Source organism: Athene cunicularia (genome assembly GCF_003259725.1).
Source record: "Athene cunicularia isolate RWA chromosome 1 unlocalized genomic scaffold, athCun1 chr1_part2, whole genome shotgun sequence".
In the NCBI taxonomy this organism is placed as follows: domain Eukaryota; kingdom Metazoa; phylum Chordata; class Aves; order Strigiformes; family Strigidae; genus Athene; species Athene cunicularia.
The window spans coordinates 47105900-47132015 of record NW_020799092.1 but is presented as its reverse complement, the minus strand read 5'-3'; the positions used below and the strand labels follow the sequence as shown (position 1 = coordinate 47132015).

Here is a 26116-nt window from a genome sequence, read left to right as displayed (position 1 = left end):
CTTCTGTGAACACAAAACGAAGTACACCTTCATTTCAGCTCCATGGTCCCGGGGGAAAATTGGCAGCACAGACATCAGGAAAAACAGAGGCACCTCCCATACCAGTCATCATCTCTTTACCTCTGGCATTCAGCAAGCCACTGACTCCAAAGAAGCACTGGTAGATACACATTGACAGGTACTTTACTGAACATGACATTTAAGATTGGATTCAAAACCCTTTTAAATCAATGAATTTGGTCTGATCAGTGGTTTTGGATCACAATTTCAATGATAATTGTTTTTATTTTCAGAAAATATAAAATCTGCATTTATAACTGAGATATTTATTCTGATGATTGAATACACAGCACCTATTACAGGGATTGAGCAAATTATGACATATATTCTAGATATGTGACTGAAAGGTATGATGAATTAAGATTATTAAATCATGTTTTAAACCATCATTAGAGTTGGCATGTGTTTTTCATTGAACAGTTCATTTACTAAAAGTACAGCATCCAAGCAGTGTAGATACTTTTGAAATCTAGTCAAATTTGGTTACACATTGAACCTAAAAGTAGGCATGCTCAGAGGGGAGCAAAAAAAGTTGTTCCCACAAGGTTTTTTTAATTATTTCTTTTACAATACTTTTATTGCTATGACAAACTTAAGGGATTTTAAAAATTGTAAACATTCTCTAAACAAAGCAAAATCTTTTACTTGGAAAAAAACCTACTTAGTTTTTTTCTTTTTTTTTACTGTTTGGCCAGTGAACTGAAAAATCAATTACAGACACAGCAGTAATTCGTGTGTCCTCAGTGGTGACGAGGCATGCCGTAGTTGTGCTGCATCTCACTAAAAGCACTCATGGTGCTTTATTTTCCAGATGACACATGGGGTTGTGCTATAGAATCAGCAGGAAAAAGATGATAATTTTATGCTGTCTTATTCTATGCTACCATTACATTTCACAAAACTTAAAAACTTATTTAGCTATCTGCTCCATTGACACCACACATTTAAAACATTTACATAGTTCAAAAGTAGTGTACAACTAAAAACAAATAATAAATTTTATTTTTAAAGAGCAATAAGATTCTCTCTTAGTCTCCTGATGATCCCTTTTCCAAATACCTAGAACTGAAGATGTGCCAAATAACTCTCACCCTAGCACAGCTCTTGGCTATACATGAAGACCCTGGGGGTCCAGAGGAGCACCAGATGTTAATGAGCACCAACAGAGCACTCTGACCTGGTGCTCCCATTGCCATCCATGGGGCATGATCAGCCCTGGGCCTTGGAGAAAACCCACCAAGGTGAGTCAACACAAGAAACTGCTTCCCAGAAAGCCTTGCAGACTAAAGGAAGTTATTGCATATACAAGGGTCTAGGACCTGCTACTGGATGAAGAGGGAACAGATTTTTGAGACTGTGTAAAATTTGCCATCAGACATTTTATGGAAACGTGATATTCATCATGGAATGCTTAGTGGAAGGAGCAGGGGCAGGGACTGGGAGGAGATCAGGGTAGACTGGGGAGGAACAAGCATGAGTGAACAAAGAGGACAGGAGAAGAGGAGCCAGAGAAGTATAAGCAGCAACTGATCAGTACATGTGCCTGGCTGAGCCTTGTGCTCAAACACTGCAAGCTATCCTACATTCTCATTAAATCCCATTTCTATCTTTTTTGTGGGTTAACGCTCTTCTGAGAGTATGTGTGAATGCTAGGGAAATTTAAACCAGACTATCTGATGACAGATTAAGAGATTTGATTACCGGAAACTGGCATGGGGTCACGAAACCTCGTGGGCTTGTGAATCCAAGTGAAAGCAACTGGCAATATGTGGGTGCCTCAGACCAGCTACCAGTCAGGCTGAGTGTCTAAGACCAGCTACTGGAGTGATTCATTTTGTGTGTTTGTGTGTGTGTGTATATATATATATATATATATATATATATGACTCCACTAGTAGACCTCAATCTTGATCAGCCAGAAAATAGGAGGATTAGGCCATTCATTGTGTGATTGTCGTGTGCATTAACAATGGGTGTCAGGAAAAGCATTTTGTCTGTCTGCATTGATCTGTGTGGCTGGCTGTGTGTCTACTGTGTGTGTGAGTCTGCATGTCGATGTGTTTGTCTATATGTGTCTAAGGAGCACACATGCCCATCCTAGCCATTGGCAGAACCTGGGTATAAGGTGCTGCAGCTTCATATCTACTCCGCTACTGTGTTCAGCAATCTCTAACAGGTGAAAGCATTAGAAACCTTTTGGAAAGAAAAAATAAGCAAGGAAGTCAGAGGCAGCATTTGGCAAAATCACATTTAACCCTCAACATTCGCTTCTACGTAATGTACACAAACAGTCAAGATAATTCTCTCATATTAGGCAGGCTACCTGATAGATCAACAAACCAATAGCTATCAAGAGGCACATGCCAAACACTGCAGTGAGACGTCACATTCAATCAAAACAGCCTATGCCATGCCAGAGGCCGTGCAGACCTCTTTTTTGCTTGATTTGGGTAATTCTGTGATGTGGACAAATCCTTCCCACGCAAATATCTCCTAAAGACACCTTACTGACATGGCTTTGGTCTTATTTACTGCATTCACATTTCCATGCCTGGTATCTCAGCTATAGCTATTAAAACAGTCCAGGTAGACAACCCACTACACTCTGCTTACACCAGTGGAGAATCAGTTTAGCTTAAAAGTACTGCATTGCTTTTCACTTCTCTTTTACTCTGAAGTCTATTGCTTCCTGGACAGGTTCTCAGGTGAATTGTTCAAAAATTGAGCTGATTGCTTGGACTGATTATTTGCAGTGCCACCTGTAGGCAACTCATACACAAAAAAAAATCTTGGTAACTGCAGCCCCTCACAGGCTTCTTGGATTCAATGTCGTGTTTTCTGTCCTGAGAGAACCATTTTAAAATAACAAGAGGAATTCTTGATAAGTGTTTATTCTGCAGATGTTAGCCCAGCACCTCTCACTGGGCTGCCTCTACCATGCAATTAACCTGATTAGTCCCTGTGGGGGAAGGATGGTAAGGAGAGTTCATAGGACAACACTATGCAGACAGCATCTCTGGTAGCCTTTAAAAACCGAGCTAATAAATGGTTTGCCACAGTCAAATTGCCAAGCATACTTTTCTGTACAGTGCCAAAGAAAAATCTCATCCATCAGCTTGTCTGCCAGCCACCAGTTATAGCCATCTGTGTGGGAAGACTTTTTCCCTTTTGGAAAAAAATCAAGCAAAACTAAAATGTAAGTACTCCCCAGAGATGAGCATACTAATGACCCTGTGAGATCAAGCCTCAGATATTCCCATAGCAAAACCTGTGCACTGAAATGGATTGAGGGACTGAGTTATGTCCACTGAGAGAGAAAAAGACTTACTGTAATAGCACAGCAAGCTGGCATGATCCCAGCTGGTCACACAATCTTTACAAACATAAAACCACAGATGGAGCACTTCATGTAGGATCTCTTGGACCTGGAGAGCTTGCAGCCATCTGACTTTATCTTCCTGGCCTTACTGAGGCTAATTTTATTCAATCAGTCCTTTGGCATGAGTGAGCCAATCTTATTCAAATTAGTTTATCTACTCTATCACAAAATTCAGAGCCTTTTTATGGCAATGGCTACAAATGATACCTTCACGCCAAACCTTTAGTCAGAGACACAGAAACTCAAAACACAACTAATTTTCAGGTAGCCTGAAGGATATCTTCCTCTTCTTCATATGACCCCCTCTCAGCTTAGAGTGTTCCTCTCCCTAGGTCCCGCTTTCAATTTTGAAATCAGATGATCACTAGGTCCATGAAACCACAGAGGGTTCAAGAGGCAAGATCACAAGCAGTGATCATTAGGGATCTTGCAGCTCTTTATATGTTCACCTGCCAGAAGAAGAGAAGGCTTCTTCATGCTCGCCCAGTCCTCACAAGCTCAGCTCCCTGGCTGCAGCCAGCCCGCCAGACCTCTCACTGCCTACCACCACAGGTGCCACGGTGCAACTGCTGCACTGTAGTCACCCTGTTTGCCAAGCAGTGCCACAGACAGGAGGACACTGACAGTAGCAAAGGCTGCATGTTTCCCTGCGGGCCAGAAATGGAGCCACTTTTCTTTTTGCAGGCAACACGCTTCCCGCGTTTCTTCTCTAGCGGCTGTTAGAGCTGACACCATCCACGAGACAAGCTTGTGTGGAGCTGGCAAAGAAACACCCAGGGCAAGGCACAGTTTATAAATACTACAAGAAGTTAAAAGCCCCAGTATCTCTGAGGTTGTTATCAAACATGTTAAGCAAACGATATATTAAAGTGTGCAGACATTTTGTAAATTAACAGGCTGAGGTTTGAGATTACTAATTATATGATTTCACAGAGAAAAAAGACCAATCCAGCTCTCAGGCACTCAAAAGAACATTTGGCACAAAGACTTTTTATTCTCTCCTACTCTCTCTGTGGGCCTTCTGCCAAATATCTCAACTCAGCAAGAAGCAGTAGCACACGTCTCAGAGCAGCCTTCAGCATCTGACAGAATACTAAAAACCCCACATTTTTTCTTCAGTCTCAAGGCTTCAGAAGCCTGTAGTTTGCACGGTTTATGGGGAATATGTTTCCCCTGTTTCCTTAGATGACTCTCATTATTAATTTTCTTTTCTTACCAGCTGACCCAAATGGTCTCAGGGCACATTGTACTAGATGACAAATTAACATGTTCTCAGGAACAAATCAGAAAAAAAAAGAAAGGTTTTTTTTCTACCCCCACATATTTGAATTACCCTCTGGCACACAACCCTCACCTGAAGTAACATCTTAAGAAAAGTGCTGTGTATGGGAGTCTCTATGAAATAGGATTAGTGTAAGAAGGTGAAGTGGAAAATTCAGTAGTCCTTTTGAACAGCCTATTTTCAGGCTTCTCACTGTTACTAGAAAACAGCTCAAGCACCTCAGTGGAATTTAGATACCTCTGTGGAGACAGGTGCTGAAGCCGAGGGAAAGACAACCATGGTTTCCCCAACGAAGGATGCTGCTGGGTCCCTATGCTCTATTTCTATCTCAACGCACATTTACCTCATGTGATTTTGCATCAACTGTTAAGGTATTTATTTATTTATCAAGGTGCAGAAACTTATTTAGGTAATAGATCCCAGTAATAAGAAGGCCGATACATATTTAAGCACCTGAATATCAAAGTCTTTATGTTTTATTCTGCTTTTCTTTTTAAAAAAATATGTTTAGCACCCTTTATTTACCCCATACTAAGATTCTTCAAGATTAGAAAAGCAACAGCCCCCCAAATATATTCAGAAAGTTTTTAATAAATTCCACCAAAAAGAGTAAAGAGAAAGTAATGCCTTTCAAAGTAAGAAGCACAAAGATTTTTTTCTAAGGATGAAAATGAGCATTGCTCATTTAATATCTGTATTGAGGAACTATTAAGCTGATCAAACCTAGAATACACACTACAACAGAAGCACTCTGTGACTTTAGTCATGACCTGATAGAAACCACTCAGTGAGGTCAAGGTGGACTTCTGAAAATTCTGCCAACTTCAAAATTCCCATTGCACAGAAATTTTCCAAATATAATACTCATAATACTGAATCACTCTATATCCATCTTCTATACAGAAAGGCAGTTACGTACACCTGTGCACACATTCATCTAGAAAGTATTTTAAATAAAAATATACCATAAAATTCTGAAAATACTTTTTTACAGTCATATGTGTGTACATTCATCACATAAATGTGATTAAATTTAACATAACTTATTTATGAAAAGCATTTAATTTTTGAAATTTGACATTTTAAAAACTCTCCAAGATTTTTACTTGTTTGCTTGGCCGGTTGGCTAGTTGCTTTTTATAGATAGAATTTTAGTTGGTGTGTGTCAGTTTTGGCTTTGTTTTGCTTTGCTATCTATTTTCACAACTGGATAGAATGTTATCTCTGTACTTATTTAAAGCTTCTTCAATTCTGTAAATTTTTATAATACATGACATTCCATTTTGCAGCTCTGTAATGCATTTTTAGTTAATCTGCCAATTATACCAAATTATCAAATATACCTTGAAATATTCCTCCCTCAAACTGCAGGCTTCGCACACTCGCCCTTCTGAAAACTGCATAACTGGTTCTTTTTATGTTTCCTTTTCCACCCCTGCCTTCTAGGACTTCCTCACAGTGCTTCAGACTCCCCTACATGTGTTAAGAGAAACTCCATAGGATGTCCCAGCACACAGTTCACAATCTTAAAGAACAATCTTATTTTTAAGTTTCAGCTTGCCCCAGGCAAGCTCTCTGAAGTGCAGAGTCAGGGGAAGAACTTAACTCAGGCCCTTAGAAAAAAACTGCTAACAAGGCACATGTCTAGTCCTGTGAAATCCCCTCTTTTAGAGTTATCTCCCCTGCTACAACCTTCCCACTATATTATTGATTCCATATAAATAGCAGGTCTCTAAGCCATGGGCATGATGCATCAATAAGTATCTAGACAGAGTCTATGAATTGAAACTGGATGGCCTGTGAAGGGCCTGGTGATTCTTCAAGACAGGGGAACAGAAAGCACATTTCAGCAAGCAAAATAAAAGAGGAGAAACTGCCAGGAGAACCATGCAGAGCTGTGCAATCAAGAGTATTTTTGCTCAAGGATTCCCAGAAGATAATATTTTCAGAGATCTCTTCTTGCTGAAAAGATATCTTTTAAGATGCTTCTAGCAGACTCCCTGGCACTTGTTTCTGAAGGAACTCTGGTTAATAGAAGCTGTTGATTGGAAACATATACACCACTCTTACTGCTATCCAAAGTCAGAAGCTGCAAATATATCACAGTTCCCAGAACTCCAGAAGCCTGCTTTGTAAAAACTGTCAGGTAATGAAAGCATCTGAACTAATTCACACCTTCAAGAGAAACCTATTAAAAACCAAGACATAGGGGAAAAAAATCATAATTATTCAGGGACTTCTTCAGAGAATGAGGACATGGCTTTATGCTTGGCGTTTTACCCTGTATGTCGATGGAAGCTCACACAGCACATCCAGGGATGCAAGAAGCCATGCCAGGACAGCTCATGATCCCTTTTCATTACTGTCCATCCATAAAATAAGCCAGGCCCCTTGTGTTTCTAGACCACTGCTGAGATGGAAGTGCAGAGCACACAGCTCTCGAGCATGAGCTTTCCAGGACCATAAAAAGCACACCTGGAGCAGGATATAAGTAAAAGATTGGTAAACTAATTTTACATTACCTCAGGCTGGTGAAGCCTCCTGCATTGAACATGAGACTCACAGAGTGGCCAAGCAACCATGCCTCCTACCGTGAAACAGAAGAGAGGCTATAGTGCTGTGCTGCTGCTGCTGAAGGGGTGGTGAAGGGGCCACTGTTCAAGGCAAGCTTCCCACACCCCACCAGGTCCATCTCCCACAGCTCCTCCTCTGTAGTGTTACCCAACACCCAGATCCATCCTTTCCCCTTGAGAGCCAGAGCAATGCTCCCTCAGCCACTGGGAATGAGGTACCTCCCCAAGGTGTTATAGTCAGTGCCAGAGACTAATCATGACAAAGGCAGAGTGTCCACAGCGCTCACATCTTCTTCACCACTGTGAAAAGGGTGGGCCCTCAGAGAACAATGAAAATAAAAAATAAAAAATTTAAAAAAAATTTAAAAAAAGGAATGGTCAAATTTTAATTCAAATGCTGTTAATAGGAACTTGCAAGGAGGCAATATATACATAAATTACCATCTGCACATAAAATGATAGCATCCATATACTATCTATAGTATACATATAGATAGATAGATAGATAGATAGATAGATAGATAGATAGATAGATAGATACTATACTACAAACCATTTTAATGGCTGCATTGTCTTTGATCTTTTTGCTACTTTAATGTAGGATTTGACTCATAGAGGTCAACATTAGAACCTCAAAACTTTAACCCTCAGATCACACTGAAGAGTGAATTTTAGTTAAATAAAGGAAAGATCAGTAGATTGAGAAGTTATCTGTGAGCTAGTTTGCATAGACTCTTTTTCAAATGTCCCAAGTGCAGAGCTGAATGCCATGTACAATACAGAGTAGTGTGATGTATTTGTCTGTCGGTGCCTAACATGTGACAAACTTTCAGTGCCTAACAATGACAACAGACAAGTGGCCATATACAAATATCCAGAGGGCTGTGTCTCTTTTCAAGGTTAGATTTAATTGTTACAGGGAAATAACCAACTACCCCCAGTTCCTTAGGAGTATCTACACTGACACACACCAAATATTTTTTACTGCTTTAGTTCTAAAATGCACAGCAGAAAAAATAGATGAGCATTAAAAAATTGTCCATGTCCGTGGGACTAACACATTGTGAAGGGAGCCAAGCGTAATCTTCTCTAGCATAGGGAATACTGCCACAAAACAAGAATCGCCTTCCCCTTTGATTCACCACCTTAAAAGCTGAACAGCAAGGGGATACACTGTAGGATTTGACAAAACACCATTCATGAGATACCTTGTCTGACTGCACACACAAATGTAGTGGAAGTTTTATCTTCACGGGACTCACAAGTCAAGGAAATCTTGAGAATAATCCTAGTGCATTTCCTCCAGGTGCAGCTGTAGTTAGCAGAGCATTGTAAAACAAAATAAAAGGATGGGGAAATCAGAAACTGAAGATGCAGCGGAGCAAGCCAGCCTTTCCTGACTTCAGTGGTACAGCCTTGCTTTAACACTTAATTCTTTACATGGAAGTACTGCATTGTCTAAGAGTTATATTGTGACTGGGTGCCTACAATTGCTAAGGAATAAGACCCACAATAAAAAAGTAGACACAGACACTGTGAATTTCCTTTTATTTCACTCACACACAAATACTCTGATATTTGTGATTTGTGACTGCTCTTCACCTGAATTTTCACTTTAGGAAATATGCTGCATAATACAGATGCTATCTGATTATTTCTGATGCTCTGTCTCACCTCTGCAAGGGAGTGGCATGTTTATCCACATTTCCTCTCCCATACAGTCATTTCCAGAGTCCAGCAACACACATATTACATGAATATTTTGTAAGCTGAATGAACAGAAGCCAAATTTCACCAGTGCATATATTTTTCAGAGCCCCAAAAACAATGCAGCAGTGTCTGAACATGCAAACTGGAGACACTTGCTGGAGTTTTGTCCCTGCTTATTTTTTTTCATGTATTATACATATACATGCATGTATACAAACATATACAGTCAAGGACATATAACAAAGTGTCTCTAAGTAGAAGGATCCAAAACTTTAACACAGCAATACATCTTGACATTTTTATTCACTTTCTGAATCTTTATATTATTATTTACTATTCTAACAATAAAGGAAGTGGGGTTTTCACTGTTCTCTACAAAAGCAAATACACTTGCCACAACACACTAGATGTGTACAGTTTTAGCAGTTAATCTAAGCTGGACATCAATGCAGACCTAGAGAAAGAAGGACCCCTAGGTGGTAATACCTCAATTTTAAGTGTGCCAGATTAGATCCCTCCCTAAGGGAAAAAGCTACATCAGCAGAGACATGACTTGGTCCCTAGTTAGTCATCAATTTGGGGAGATTGTCCTCATGAGAATCTGACATTACCACACTACTGAAGCAGCCCTCGCAGAAGGTCAGTGTTCTACAACTATGTCTGCTCTAGGACTGATAATATATGTGTGTAACTAAAACAAGCTAAAAAACATCCACTGATTTATCCTTCACTGTAAAGCTGACCTCTAAGATCTCAGACATTTGGCAGGATTCAGCAGCTGGAGCATGTCCAAAGAAGGGCAATGAAGCTGGTGAAGGGACTAGAGAACAAGTTTTAGGAGGAACAGCTAAGGGAACTCAGGTTGTTTAGCCTGGAGAAAAGGAAGCTCAGGGGAGACCTTATCACTCTCTACAACTACCTGAAAGTGGGTTGTAGTGAGGTGGGTGTCAGTCTCTTCTCCCAAGTAACAAGTGATAGGACAACTGGAAATGGCCTCAAGTTGCTCCAGGGGAGGTTTAGATTGGATATTAGAAAAAAATTCTCCACCAAAAGGGTTGTCAAGCATTGAAACGGGTTGTCCAGGGAAGTGGTTGAGTCACCATCCCTGGAGGTATTTAGAAGATGTGTAGATGTGGTGCTTAGAGACATGGTCTAGTGGTGGATTTGGCTAGTGCTTGCTTAACAGTTGGACTTCATCTTAAATGTCTTTTCTAACCTAAACAATTCTAAGATTCAGGTCCAAAAATAACACTGAAGTCAGAGGAAGAAGCAAAAGGACATTTGAGGAACATACTCCCCTAGCCATTATTTCAGGAGCTTTTAAAATGTACTAGTTTTGGTAGCAGCATATCTAGGTTGATTTTCAAACCTCTCAGTGAACTTTCTCCTTCAAAGAAAAAAAAAAAATAATTGAAACTTAGAGGACTCAGACAGACTTTGTGCATTTAAAATACATCCCTGATTTATTTTGTCATTGTAGAAAATTCACTTTAATAAAGGGACACAGAAATAGTCTGAAGCTTATAAATCCTACTCTGTAGTTGAATTTCCACATTTTTCTGCAGGTTGTCTGTAAGAAAGAAACCTCATGCATCCCATCTATCTCCTCCTTAATGATTCATTTTTGTTATGCACGAACATAGGACATTTTTCCATAAAATAAATAAAGTATAAAACAAATGCCAAACATAAAAATTTCATTAAAAACTATCAAAATTTTTATCCCCCGGTGATAATCGCTATGAAAAATGGAGTGATATTTTATAGTTTAACACTGCCCTCCTACAATCACTCTATTAGGATAAGCCATAATTTGGCATTTTCTCAGTCATAATGCTGCTTAAGTGTAGACTGTTGTATTCCTAGCACCCAACAGAAAAGCAAATTAGTTTATAATCACTGGACAATAGAACAGATTTTTAGGGGAGCTTTCCTGGCAGCCAAGATCAGTCTGATAAGTGGGACTTTTTATGTTTTTATTTCTTTACTTACACCACTGTTTAGTGTGATAGTTTTAAATGTGAGTTTTTCACAGGATTTATTGTATATCCAGGTCTAAATTATATTTGAAAATAGAATGGGGAACTAGACTTGAGAAAGGTATTTGCTTCCACAAATTAATTCTTTTTAAAAGTACTTTCAGTACATACTGTCAATAGTACCCAACAGACTAGCATTGTTCATTTCAGAAAGATGAAAAAATGATGAGGGTAAGATGTCATCTGTGATAACAACTGCATGAACTGCAAAAAATGAGTACGATTTCCATATGCCATTCAGACTACTCTAAATTAGTTTTGCTCTTACTTTCAGCAAAAATCTCAAGTTCTAAATGTCTACAATACAAACATATAATGTTGATAATCTACTAATGGAGGTCTTAATCCAAAATAATTAAAAGATTTTTGTGCTTTTCTATTTCCAAAAATAGCTGATTGATTCTGAACATTTTTTGGGTGCTTCTATAACTGAAGAACAGCTGTTCTAAAATATGACATTTCTACAGGCTATAATATGTAGTGATCTTTCTGGTAGTTATTTTTTAAAATAAAATTTTAAATTACACCCATTCAAAAATTCTTTCTTTTTCTCTAACATGTAGGTTTTACTTCAGATTTGTTAAGTACAATATACCTAAACCTCCTCTGGTAGCTAATCTCTCTTCTTCAGTCATTTTCCTCTACACTAGCTGTTTTTCAGAGTAAACCCAGGAAAATGTAATGAAAATAATGTGACAGAGGGAGGGTGGGAAACATGTGCTGTCTTTAAATCACTTAGCAGGAATCACATCCAATGATGCAGGGCAAAATCTGAAAAGCCAAGAAAGGCATGAGATAAAAACTGGTGAGCGCTGTCCTTGCACTGGTGTAACGAGGATCCTCCTACTTCCCCAATTTTTAGCGGTCTACATCCCATCCTATCTTCTTCCTTAACATTAGGCAGAAGGCCTGACTGCGCTTCATTTTTGCAGTCCCAAAGAGCAGTTTCCAAGAACTGGTGTGACAGCAAAGAGGAAAGAAGCCTTCTTTGTGCTCATCTAAACTATACTGAACAGGAAGGGCATAAGTAGGATGAAAAAGTAATTCTTTTTTCAGATGTTTCCAGGGCATAACCTCTGGAGGATGACCTTAGTCTTTTGCAACCTAGATTTCTAGTATACTATGTATCATTATGATGAGGGACAAAATATGCAAAAACATGGATTATTTACTTATTGTAAATTAGATTTTCTGAATTTTCCCATGTTCTGGAAAGATAAACTTATGCATGGAAACAGTATTTTTATTCTCCTGGTTTTGAACTAAAACTAGAAGGAGAAGAGAGATTTACACAGCCTTCATATGCACAGCGTGCAGCAGTGTAACAAGATGGCACAATACTACTCATCTTCCTTCCTTATTTAAACTTATATTTTCTCTCAGATACAGTTATGTTTGCTCTTAATATCTCTGGCAGATGTTCTGGGGTGAATAATGCAATTAAGATCACAAAATTCCCATTTCTTCCAGATGCTTATTTTCTCAATATTCATTCACTGGAAATATATTTACTTTCCACTCTGCGGTGTCTAGCAGTTAGCACACCTTCTGGGTTCCATTTCACAAAATTTCCAGTTAATCTGACACATGCCAATGCATTGTAAATGAAAGTTTAGCACCAGTAATCAGTTTAATAGTAAATTTACATAACATAACAAAACTGAACAAAGTTTTGAATAAGTACTTTACTTTTAAAATCTTTTCATTTTGTTGTTCATAGATACAATACTTTCTGCTACCTGTAATTTTTTTAAAACTTATCTTTAGTTTTCCCTAGTCTTCCAGCTCACTGAAGGAATCTAATAATGATTTCAGTCTTTTCTATGATTCATTCTTTTTACTGAGATTGAATTACAGGCTTAACTGCTTCATCCTTGCTCCCCTCCCATCAGACACATAAATATTTGGGTTCAAATTCTGGATCCAGAACATTTCTGACCTTCCCAGCAACTCAGCCAATGTCATATGAGCCCTAGCTGTCCTACACGTGGTCCTGGAAGACAGACTCAGATGATGTAATTCTAATAACTTGCACCTAAAAATACAATGGCACAATGCACCCAAGATTTGTGTTGGTCTTAACAGAACACTCTTCTTGGGCATATCCTTTCCACAGCTAAGCATTCACCCAGAATAACCCATGTATTCAGCTTTATACTTCAGTCATTCAAGGACACTTGATATTGAAGCCAGAAATACTTTGCAAAAAGAATTCTAAGTCTACTGCATTTACTTGAGAACAATTTGAGTACAAGAGTTATACAAATCTATGGGGAAAAAAAGAACAAGACAGACTTGGCAGCTCCTGCCTCAGCCTCCTCATCACTACAGACAGAATTCTTGCTCAGCCTGGTAAAAGAGAGCTGTACAAAGCAGACTGTTCTTTTATGATGTTCCTGCTTTCTGTCATCTAAACCCCCAAACCAGCCTCCATCTTCCAATAAGTATGCCATGGCTTTGCTCCCATCTATGCAGAGAAGTGGGGTTTTTTTGGTCACAGTTAAATGGCACTTTCACACTTTAATGGGAAGGTTAAAATTTCTGTATTACCCCTCTGCAAATTTCAAGAATTCTTTCTGACTTTCTATGTATTTTAGCTCAACAAGGAGAAATGGAGCAAATGCCAAATCCAGGTTTTACAACCAAACCTTTTCTAGCACAACAGAATTACATTTGCAAAATGATATGCAGATATAAATGGAGCTGTCACAGACCAAATTTCACTGGCTTCTGAATTGCCATATGAAACTCCATTTGAACAGTAGAAATAAAGTAAGACCTTTACAGTTTTATTCAGATATTATGACCCTGATACAGGAGAAGAATTATTAGGCAGATAAAAGAGTAATATCCAAACTGAGTCCTCCTGCTAAGAGACTTTCCAAAAGTTCCAGAAGGTTTCCAGTAGATTGCAAACTCTTCGGTATATGAATTCAGGGAATTATTCACAACTACACTGAAAGCTTGAGTTCCCACTTTGTAAAAGGAATGAGATCTGAAGGGTGTTTCAGAGCACCTAGGAGAGATGCCTAAAACTGGATGTTTTGGAAAATTTCCTGAGTTTTCAGTTAGGTTTGAAAAGCACCTAATATTTTGTGAAGATCCCACAAATAAATGATAAGCATTTTAAAAACACTACATGGTCTACATAAACTATTTAATCTGTGATGACCTTGCAATACTCTCTTTCATCCAAATCTCTCAGACCTCTGCATGCACATGCATGCACATTGCATGTATACAGACACAGGCTTTGCTGCTTTGGAGCTGTTGCTTTCTTCAGCTTAGGCTCAGATTATGTCCATTATACTGAGACTCTTTTATAAATATACATCAACCCCTTTATGATTGAACTCAATGATCTTAAAGGTCTTTTCCAACCTACATGATTCTATGATTCTAAACCTCTACTCCAGTAGAGGAAAACTGCCCAGATGAGCCTTAAAATGGTAAATCCCCCTCAGCCCCCCGAAGAACAGAACTAAAAATTTTTGTTCAGAAAGAAACTTTATAAATTGCAACCCAAAACACATGAAGGATTTTTCTTCTGCTATTCCCCAGAATAGCTGTTTCTGAACATTTCCTTGGCACTTGTATGACTGAAGAACAGCTGTTCTAAAGTACGACATTGTACAAGCAATCATTTAGCAGTGCTATAGAGAAAATTCAGTGAAGACAGTTAAGAGAGAAGGGTATAGTCTTTAGACAGCAGCACCAGGAAATTAATGTAGATGAAAGTTTGGTTAACATATCCCCTGAATGCTATAGAAATAATCTCGACATGGGATGCCATTTTCCGGGCACAAAGTTCCCAAACTGAACATGTGAAGTCCCCTGAGTTGGGTAACAGGGTGTGCAGTAGATACCAGCATACATATGGGTCAGTCATCACTGTATGTATGTATGTTGGATGTATGGAACGTATATTGGAAAGCCTGAGGAGCAGTGCAGAAAACCCTAAAACCAGCACTGGGAGATTTGGCCTCCATACCTGAAATCAGATCCAGACTTTGAAGACAGAATAGGCTCTAATCCTGCCATTACAGTAATTCTACATATCGGGATACTGTTATGGACCAGACTCGCTATAATATGATAGTGATCCATTATATCTGACCTATAAAAATGACATGATGTTAATACACTGAATATGGAGAAAGCATGATGTAAGGGAAACTGTAAACTATCCAGATTTTCTTTTCAATTTTATTCTTGTTTGATAGTCCCAGGCATTAATAAAATTTTATGAGCATTTTTCTGAGGAAAAAGACAGGAAAAAAGCAAGTTGTCAGAAAAATCTTCCTGGTTTCTCCACCAAAGAAAGCTGGTTTCAGGGTCTTGGACATAAATTTTGTACTAGTCATGACTTTCCAATATACCTCAAGAGAATCCCACCATCCAAACTTCAAAGATGTCAGAAGACCAGGACACAGCTCTACAATGCATGCTCTACAATGCATGCCAAATTCCAAGGCTGGAAACTTCAACCAGAAGGCATAGTCAGAGCTTTCCTGAATGTAAGGATTCACATTTTCGGAGCAGCTCTCTGTAGACTCTTGTTATCAGAATTAAGTATTTACATAAATAGACAGAGGATGGTATTTCCTCAAAAAAATTTTATTTGTGTAAACTCACTCTGATATTTACAATTAACATTTTGACATTACTTTCCCATTTACAACTCCTATACTATCTGCCTGTACTAGAAGGATCCTCTTTAAAGACAGTGTAGCCAATATAGTCAATGAGTAAAAATGTTCCCAGAAAGGGAGATGGGTCTGGGGAGTAGGCACAGGCAGCTTGCAGCAACCCCACTGGCTCACTGTGGCATAGCATCCTGCTTTACGGTGTATGATAGGATTCTCCAGGTCGCTAAACAGTCCTCTTCCTTCCTGATCACAGCTGCATCTAACATCCATTGCTTCCCTTTTCTACTCTAAGGAAAAGTCAGGAAGGAAGAGGGATCATGTAGCTATAGACAGTATCTATGACATGATGTACATTTAGGCAAATGAAACAATCAGAATATAACTGTAAGCCCAGAAAATAATCTTTTAAATCTGGAAATGCTAACAAAAATACTACTATATGCTACATTAATTGAGCACTTAACAAGCTAATGAAACAACAAGGAAAATTCTGATCAACAGATCCAAGAGAGTGGTATTATTAAATCAAGACTAATCGAATAAAGACAACTATCTAGGGGGGCTAACAATTTCTTTCATACTATTTTTATGAGTTTAGTCAAAACTGTGGCATGCGGGTGTAAGCACTCTGTTTTCCTAGGTATAAGGATGAAAGAATCTCATAGAATGCATTACTTAGTATACATAAAAAATCAACAGGACTAATTTGTAAACAAGAATATAAAACTGGAAAAGTAGATCTTATTTCAGTATTAGGAAAATGTCAACATTTACTCATGATAGGAAAAAGTAACAGCAGGGTAAGCATACTATCAATGTTTTTTCAGCCCTAACATCTTACAATATTTTCCTAACAAAAAAAAGCAGAGAACATAATCTTCCAAAACAGAAATTAGCTAAAAAAACAGCTGATCAGTGGGTCAGCTACCCAAGGGATGATAACTTTTTATTAAAAATGAAAGGGCTGAAAATGTTTAAAAGTTTGGCCTTTCTAACCGTAAAATCAACTATGTAACTTTTACAAAAATATAATCTTTTGTGCAATCATCTTTCCACCACAACACAAAATTGGAATGTATTTAAAGATGACGGGTATTCACTCATGGGAAGTTAGTAAAAATTTGATACTGGGATTGCAAGATCAGGCCCAAAATAAAGAACTTCTAAGCACTTCCCTTTTATTTGTCTTAGAAAAAAACATCAAGAAACCATAATACTTGCCAAATACAAACAGAAATATTTTTAATATCAGTATGATCAGTATAAAGAAAAGTGCATAATATCTCATTGTGACTCTCCACCTTCTCTCTCCTCTCTCCTCAAGGACAGCCAAGTTTCAGCACCAAGTTGGGGGTGGGATCAGAGGCAAAAATGCAGGCAGCCATTTGATGTTATGGAGCTAGCAGCAGAGAGAAGAAACAGGCATTACTGCTATTGCCATGATTTCTGCACCCATGTCCCAGTGAAGCATCAGAACTACTGGCATCCTGGCAAAACGACTTTGTTTTATACCCTGGCAGAAGGCTAAGGAATGTTATCTACTGAATTCTAACAGATACTATATTAACATTTTAGATTGCAATGACAGATACAAATATGGAAGTGTTTAACTGACTGTTGTATTTTATCTTCAAGCAAATGGCAATTTGGGGATCGGGTTCTGATCCTGATATAACTGAAACTTTCAATTAAGGCCCAAGCTAGATAAGAGCATCTAATATCTTTCTTCCCCATGTCTGCTAAAATAACTATCATCTTTCTTTGTTTCTATATTTAAACATTAATTACACTCAGAATTAAATTAGTGAAAGATGCAAACAAAGCATTCTCATTATAAGAGAATCTGTCTCTGGGACAAACTTCCACAATGGATAAGATTATCCATGTTTGAGACATTTAGCAAGTATGACAAAAGAGTTTGATGAAGCAGGATTGATAGATCAACAATAAACAAGTGGATGCCCCCATCTAATATTTTGACAGATCACACTGATACCTTCCGGCCTCACCTGGTATCTCCTAAGGCATCCACACACATCTCTCTTGCAACTCCCCTCATGTAAGTATCAGGCAGTTTTTTTCCACCTAATTCCAGTAAAGAACCTGAGAATATGCAGAACAATTCTGGCACCCTCTGACAGTCCCACACATCCAGAAGGTGCATGTTGAACACATACAATTTACCCACAGGGTCAGATCCCTCACCCAATGTTATGGTACAGGCACTTCAAAAAAACTGCAAACTGTGGAAAAAAACGGTACTGCTGCTACTTACCCTTTATATCAGAGCCTATATCATGGAATTGGGAGATCTGTGTTCGTTGCCCCCTTCAGTTTAAAGAGGTTCAGACCACATCTTATGTCCCCAGACAATGCCATTACCTCCAATAGGACTCCTCCAGGAAGGAAGAGGGAGCATGTAGCTATCTAGTCGCTATTTAACAGGGAGAAGGGATGTCTTTTATCTGGTTTCTGTCCTCTACACTAAGGGTACTTACTGCTTTTAAAATTGAATGCAAACTTCTCTTTCTGCATTATGAATGCTGTCCTCTACACTGTGTAAAATCCTCAACAGAAAGGGCAAAGGTACATTCATACTAAACACTGTAACTTCATGATGAAGGCACTTCTACAAAAAGACAAAGGTTTGAATACTTCAGAGGTCTCCCACATAGCATTTATCTATTATCTAACATTCTTATCTAGACACTGAAACTCTAAACGCCAGGAATGTAGATCTCAAACAACAAAATGATAGACAACACCCTAATTTTTCTGAATAAAGCAAACTAGACAGCATTATTTAGCTGCAATGTGTTGTAGGTATTTCCCCAAGCTTCTGAACACTTGTCAGTAACCTGCACAGTCTTAAGTGAGAGTCTTAAGACACCAGAGTAAGGTGCTAATTCAGCACTTCTGAATGACTGTAACCACCAGTTTCACTCCCAGTAGTAGAACCAGTTACAGATATTCTGTAATGTTCCAGTTGATATAACATTCGAGAACTTTTGGTATGATTTTTCATACATAATGAAGTGAGACTAAAGTCAGTCACAGGTGGAACTTTTCTTACAGAGTACCTTAAAACTTCAGTAGGACTAATACTTCAAAGTCATTATTATAAACTAATCATAAACATTATAAACCAGAGAAAACTCAGTGGTGCTGAGTAAAGCTGAACAGAAATAAAAGACCTTATGAAGAAATCTGCCCTTGGAGAGATGGATTCCTCTTTCCTAGTCTGCCCTCAGATGAGAATCCCTCAACACAGTCACATCTGGCTCCTTAAGTGTCTTTCTTTCCATCACCTCAAAAGGCTAGCTGTTTGTCTCTTCCACAGTCTTCTCAGCTGTCCCTGTCTTTGCTCCAGCTGTAGGCTTCCTGCAAGCCAGCCTCTCTCCTTCTCTACCTGACTACCTATGTGCTCTGGAGGCTTTCTCCCAGCTCACTCAAGAGAGTTTCATTTGGCCTATAGATAGCAAGCAGTCAGCACAAGAAAAACAATGTCTTATGCTTGGCTGCTTCAGATTTAAACACACAACAAGCAGCAAATCACGAAGACAAATAAGCAGAACTAATCATCAGTGCTCAGAAGCATCTCCGCTTAGGCATTGCCTTTAGTAAACTTAAAGGTGCATTTACCCATGTTCATAATACATGCTACTTCTGATAATAAAAGTTTTGTCCTGGCAGTTTTGTCCAGGGAGTGCAACCAGTAGTGGACTTTATATACTGACATCTGAATATGGAGTCACACGTATAACAATAGAGTTACACATAGGCCTCTAGATGAGTATCACTCACTGGATAACTGTGAGTGATATTCAGGAGGAGAAACTTGTCTAGGAGAAAATCTTTTGCAAGGATCAGAGGTTCAATGGTATCTTTAAGGCACAATTCACAACACTAAGGAGTTTGGAAACCATTGCACAAGATTCACCAGCATGCCTCAAGTTCCTCACACTGCCTTACTGATACAAAAGCAGCTGTCCTAACTCACCAGTGACTTTCACTCCTTGTGCATGGAACAGGCATAAGAGCATTGAGGCAATGCACAGAGGCCATTACCCTAGCTTTTAACAAAGTGCTATATTATCTCTCCTCAGAACAAATCAATACCACAGCCCAGGGGGTCAGGCAGAGCCAGGAGCCTGTCATATGCTGATTAAGTGCAGCGTTAGCATCACTGCACTTGCTAAGAGAGCCCTTTTGATTGATAGAAGCCAAAAGAACAAACATGCACCTCCCCATCTGTCTGCAAGGGCTACCAGACTTTCCACTCACTCTCCAGAACCAGGCATACTACTGCCCATACTGGACTGCACTATCACTTTTGATTAAATTTGTTCATTACTATGAGATTTCTTCCCCTAAAAGAAGGTTATATTCTCAAAGATGCACACATGTGGGACATGTGTTAGACTACACTGGAGCCATGTTCAGGGCTTGCCACCTTTTGGTTCATTTTCTCGATAGAAAACTTGACAAATCTAGACACAAGACTTAAAAGATCTTTCAGAGCAAACAGAAATGATGCGTTATCCAAAGAAAATAAGATACTCAGATACAGTAATTACAATTAAGCTGCATTTCTAACTCAGTTTCACAAAAAAAAATCCGCACAGTTCCTTAGGTTTTCCATGACTGTCCTGCACATTTTATTTGTACTCTTTTCACACAGCAAAAGCAACCTGGCGAACAGGGAAGAGGATGACTGCTAATAAAAGTCCAGCAATGGACATGAACACATCAGTACCACCTGAAAGAATGCCACTGCTAACACTGGATTTCTTGCTTCTCATAGTCATACCCATTCCCAAACTCCAGCTCCATCCTGTATCACAACACAAGTACCAGCAGTGTTTCTGCCCCATCAAGGCAGCTGAGAAAGGCAGACTCATCCAGGAATGGTAATCTAACTAACAGCTTTAGTGGCTCAATGACTGCTTCATTCAGCTGGACTGCAGAATAGCTACTCCTCTGGAAGGAGAAACCAAGATTCATCTTCTCCTTGTGAATAGTGAGACATTCCTTCAGACTTCTAATTTATTCCAAATTCACAGACAAGTAGGAGCAGCAATTCTACCATCACAAATGATAAAGTTCAGTTTGTTTTAACTATATGATAGGCATCAGGTAAGTTCAGCTTCTGAGTGACATTTTTTAAATGAAAATAAATTATCATGCCGTTTCATCTAGTAAGTCCAAAGATACACAATTATTACATTTATTTATTTAATCAATCTACCTGGAGTATTTTCTGGTTCCATAAAAAATTCCTTCTGGCAAGCAAGCATTCATCATTAGCCATATTTTTAAGTAGCTGTCTATTCTGTTCAGGGATTTCAATTTTAATATAAGGTTTATTGGTTTGTATTTTGAGGAATATTAAACTATGTTCAGATTTCAAAGCACCCTTAATTTATTTAATTACCTTATTGTGTTATCAAAGTAAAAAAAAAAAATTTAGGAATCACAAAAAGCTCAAAGAAATTCAAATTTTGAAAATTTTTAGTTTTAGGATAGAAACTGTGTCTCATGGTAGCCTCTTGTCTACAAAGGAGCACTTGTAAGGTACTACCAGTATATTTCTTTCCCAGAAGAACTAGTCCAACACTTGAAATCTTAAACACGGGCTGTGGTACACTGGTCACCAAACCAGTTCATGTTCCCTGTGACAGAAACAGCAAACAGGCAGTGATGTGGAACTGATGCCTGCCTGCCATATCTGCCAATGAACACTGTATGTTTGTGCAGGTTTATTTGTTTTCCAAGGGCTAGCAATGAGTAAGAGGATCAGGATCAATTTTATTATAAAATAGCCTTATGGATTTCTTTCAGCCACCCTCAAGGTAGATCAGTTTTTTAGATTCATAACCTTGACAATGTCCTTTTGGAGACTGATATGCCACTCTTTACTTGTCTTCTCATACGTGGTACTGTAGGGTCATTCACAGGTGCATGTGCTCGGGTAAGGCACAGATCACCAGATTATCATGGTCCACAGCAAAATGAAAAAGAAAAAGCAGAGTTCCTGTTTCTTTCCAGAAGACAGAATAATGGAATATGTGCACACCCAGGAACTAGACAGGAGAACTCATAATCCTGTGTGCAACAAAAAAAGTGAGATTTAGGTTTTGTTTTAAACACTGTGAGTGCTCATCTCTTTTAGCTCTTGGACTTTCTATTCAGACTGATGGAACTTTAACAATCAGACAAGATGAAAGGTGCAGAACTGTCTTCAAACCAGTCTTCTCACTAGATAGAAAGGGTGGACGTGGCACCCACACACCTGACACTGAAAAGCTGTAATCTGAAACCGCAGTTGGTAACCCTGCTGGTTGCTCACCGGACCTCAGATCCTGGCTCCCCATGCCCTGCCTCAGCCTCTTGCTGCTGATTTGGGATTTCTCATTTGTGCCATATCCCTGGAATAAGCGCAACAAGCCTTGAGACTGCCTGTCAGAATCAGCTGTTTATATCCCTGCTGAAGTCTGTCTGGAGAGCAACATGCTCATTAAACAATTTTTCACAGATTGATGAACTTTTCTCTTTTCTTTTCTTTTCTTTTCTTTTCTTTTCTTTTCTTTTCTTTTCTTTTCTTTTCTTTTCTTTTCTTTTCTTTTCTTTTCTTTTCTTTTCTTTCTTTTCTTTTCTTTTCTTTTCTTTTCTTTTCTTTTCTTTTCTTTTCTTTTTTTCTTTCCTTTTATTTTCCAATAGCCTTCAGAAAAAGATGGCTTTGAGTTGATGCAAATGATGCATAATATGCTTAAATCAATAGGAAAGATTTTTAAAAATTTGGTTTATTGATCTTTGAAATTGTAAGGTCTCCTTCAAAGTCATTAGGGTTTGTCATGCCAATATGTTAGTAAGGACTTCAATAAATGAAGATTAATGATGCTAGGGATAATTAGAGCTGAAGTAACTCACATATTCCTCAATATTTGAAAATTCTATGCAAAGGTGAACTGTGTCAGGTTTTCCTTGGCTGCACCTTAGCTCCATTTCTGCTATTAGAGTAGGGGGAAAATTTTCTTTGATAAAATGTGAAGTCCCAGTTTCTTTGGGAATCAGTGGTAGCTGAGCTGCATAGCTGTGATTTGTGCTTTTTAAAATAATCCCCCATATACAGTGAGTGCACCTGATTTGGAGATCTAGTAAATCCACAAGCCAAAATCTGAACATGTACAATAGTTGCTTTTCTAAATTAAACACTCAAGTCATGCTTCTTATTATTGTTCCCTGCAAAACTTCATATATTTTGCTAAAGGGGTGAAAATTTACAACTTAAAGAAGAATCAAAGCTTTTTTTTTAACTTGCAGGAATGTAAAGAAATCCCTACAGCTAATAACCTGGTTTTGCAAGGGGCTCATGTGAATATTCTTTTTATCTAAAAACATCAAATTCAATACTTCTCAAGTTATTTCTGCTCTAAGGCTGGACCTCAAATGCCAGACCTCAAATGCCAAGTACTCTCCAGATAATTAATAGTATAGCTCTGCTGGGGTTTTACTTCATGAATATATCTGGAGAGCTAAAACTGGTGGGGAATCATTTGATTCTCAGTTGTGAAGCCCTATTTCCCAAATAATCCTTAGGATTATAATTTGTTTCCATGAAATATTTGGTGACAGATTTTACTCATAATTTTTTCAAAAACAGTAGCAAGCATACTTTGGGAACATTTGAATTGGACTGAAGCAAACACAGCTTGTCGAGCTTTTGTTGATGGAATCAAAATGATCTGGAGATGGGCTTTTTGATTTTTAAAGAAAGATAATCAAAGACAAAAGTATTTTGAATCCAGGCTAGGATATCTTGGCTCTTTTCCAGTAAACTGGCAAGCCATGGCGCAATCCATATTCTGGTTCCAAGAGGGAACAAAGGCTGAGCTAAGAGTCAGCATGGTTCCTGTCTTTGGTGGCCTGCAGGACCACATCAGAATCTATTTTGTCTGCAGCCAAACTGCAGCTCACAAAAGACTATGCAGAAAGTGCCTCTGCATCCTGAAGTCCTTAATCAGTGAGGTATTTTGAAGAAAGATATCTTCACACAGCAGAAAAATATCTAGCAGCTAGATATATAAAATACCTGCTCATTAAATCCTATCATCAGAGGGTACATAATAAAATGTATACGACCACAGAGAGATGAACTGACTGGTGTTATTGGAATCCTTCCCTAGTATTTAACTCCTTTGCTCTCAGTAATGTTCATGTCCCACCCTTATCCAAGTTGTTAAGAGTTTATTCTGATCTTGAATAAGCAGATAAACAGCCAACAGACACTGCATGAAGATGAGAAGTGGACTTCAAAATTGTGTTATACCGCAGATCACATTTCAAGTTATATTAGCCTATAAGAAGATATTAGTACATGAATTTGGAGAGCTTGTTCCTTGCATTAGGGGTTTACAGAAACGCATACTAAAGTTCTTGGTCTGGTGTTAGGAATGAAGCATGCACTACAAAGCAGTGGTCTTTTTTGGTGATGAAACAATCATATTCAGCACACATTATCCATTAAGTTAGCCTTGACGGATAACTGCACACAGAAGCAACATACATGTTACTAAAAATCTTTTCTTTCTAAGGTTCATTCCATTAATTCATTTGTAGCACACATATGTGCTATCTGATATATCTATTATTAGGAGACAAGCAGTGTTCATTATTTGATGTTTCAACATGTCCATCTTTTTTTACCACTTTTTCAACTGTACCATCATTACAAAATGACCTAAAATCAAAGAATGCTGAAAATGGGACTAAAATACTTAAATTCTTAATAAATTAATAAAAGCCTATCCATTGAAAACTCTCCTTTGATACTGATTAGTGGACCAACATCAGAAGACACAAATATGCATAAGGAAAAAAGGTCACAAACACTGGACACTTCTGAATTTGTTGACAGAGGCCACAGATGCAACAGTAGAACAGAACAGAACAGAACAGAAATTCTTACCTTTATGATGATTTGCCCCGGATGCTAATTTTCCCCACAGCGTTACAACAAATATTATTATTAGCAGTTTTCCTTTTGTTGCTTTCTGTAAGTATCTCTTATTCATCCTGAAAACAAAAATACACAAGAATAAGTATTTCTCTTAAGGCTTCTTTCAAAAACATTTTTTTTTTTAATTTAAGAGGTTTTTGTCTGGCTGACAACCCTTTAGTCTTAAATTCTGCCTGGCTCTATGTGAGGTACATCACATAGAGCATCAGTATCAGATCTCTCCCTGGTCCACCAGCATTCGTCCACCCTGGTCAGTACCAGGAGAATTCAGCACCTCCAGTCATCATGTTTCTCTCAAGGCACAAACAGTGTTCATAACCACAGTAGACTCCAGTGCTAGCAAGAAGGATGAATCCATGCAGCTGTGCAGCAGGTTTTGATGAACAGAGAAGTGCCACTAGCGTGTCTGGGGCCAGCTATGGTCAATGTTGTTCTTTCTGATGGCGCAGTGTTTTTAGCTTTTGGGATTGCAACTCTTTCTGGGTTGTGTCTACAAGCCATAAGGCAATAACAGATTTGATCAGACCTCCAGCACATGTACCTACACTTCCATATAGAAATCCTGTTAGGAAGACAAGAGTGATTTGGGACATGGACTCAAGCAGGGCAGATTCACTAGTCTCTTGTCTACCTTAGGGTAATGAAAAGATTTGATTTACTGCACCAAGGGAAACTGCACACAGTTGCCCTCATCTTGCTCAGTAATGTTTTCACTGTGACAGCAAGCCACCATGGTGACTCAAGCACAAAGTAACACTTGAGTTATTTCTCAGCAACTTCCTCCAAAGACAAAATACCCCTCCATCTGCCAAAAAGACAAGTTCAGGAACATAGGCTCCCGTGCTTAAGGATTACAATTGTGCAGACAGTGGCAAGAGGTATAATAATGAAGCCTCTCACCTTTCATTCTATGTAGAAGAACCCTATGGAGCTGGCTAAGAAACAACTCTGCATGATGCTCATGCTTCTGCACTGTCAATAGGATGGTGATGTCTATTTCAAACCACTTACACTAGAAAAGCTGTAAATTTGATCACTTGAACAAAAATATTGCTGTTTCATAATGTGGAGAACTAGGGTGCCTTTCTGACCAGAAAAAAATGCATTGCTTCAGTATAGTTGCATATTTATCTCCTATTACGTTCATAAGAAGTCCAAAGGAATTTAAAAGCCACTCTCTTGGTTTGGTCGTGTACAACACAATTGTGGGCAACCAAAACTACAGAGTTGTGAAAGGCATACTACTCTAATACAGAATTAACCACTAGCCTGTACAAAGTCCCAAATCTCTTTCCATTGCTTCAAAGCAATTCCTTTCCTCTGAGCAAATTGCTTTTGAACAGAACACCACACGCTGATAAGGCAAGCCCCCACCCCACAACTCCACTCATGATTTCCAGAGTTG

General features: G+C 38.5%; 1 protein-coding gene across 2 annotated transcripts in view; it reads right to left on the bottom strand.

Annotated features, from left to right (window-relative positions):
* The window catches only part of FAM19A2 (family with sequence similarity 19 member A2, C-C motif chemokine like), a 54952-nt gene extending 30183 nt beyond the window's left edge, over positions 1-24769 (bottom strand). Inside the window, exon 1 of one of the 2 annotated variants that reach the window (XR_003400241.1) lies at positions 24661-24769. Coding sequence is in view for 1 of the 2 variants with exons in the window: in XM_026866995.1 (XP_026722796.1) it covers positions 24661-24766 (106 nt within the window). In the remaining variant the exon portion in view is untranslated. The remainder of the gene's footprint in view (positions 1-24660) is intronic. The other variant, XM_026866995.1, reaches the window with a different exon arrangement.
* Between the last annotated feature and the right edge of the window lie 1347 nt (positions 24770-26116).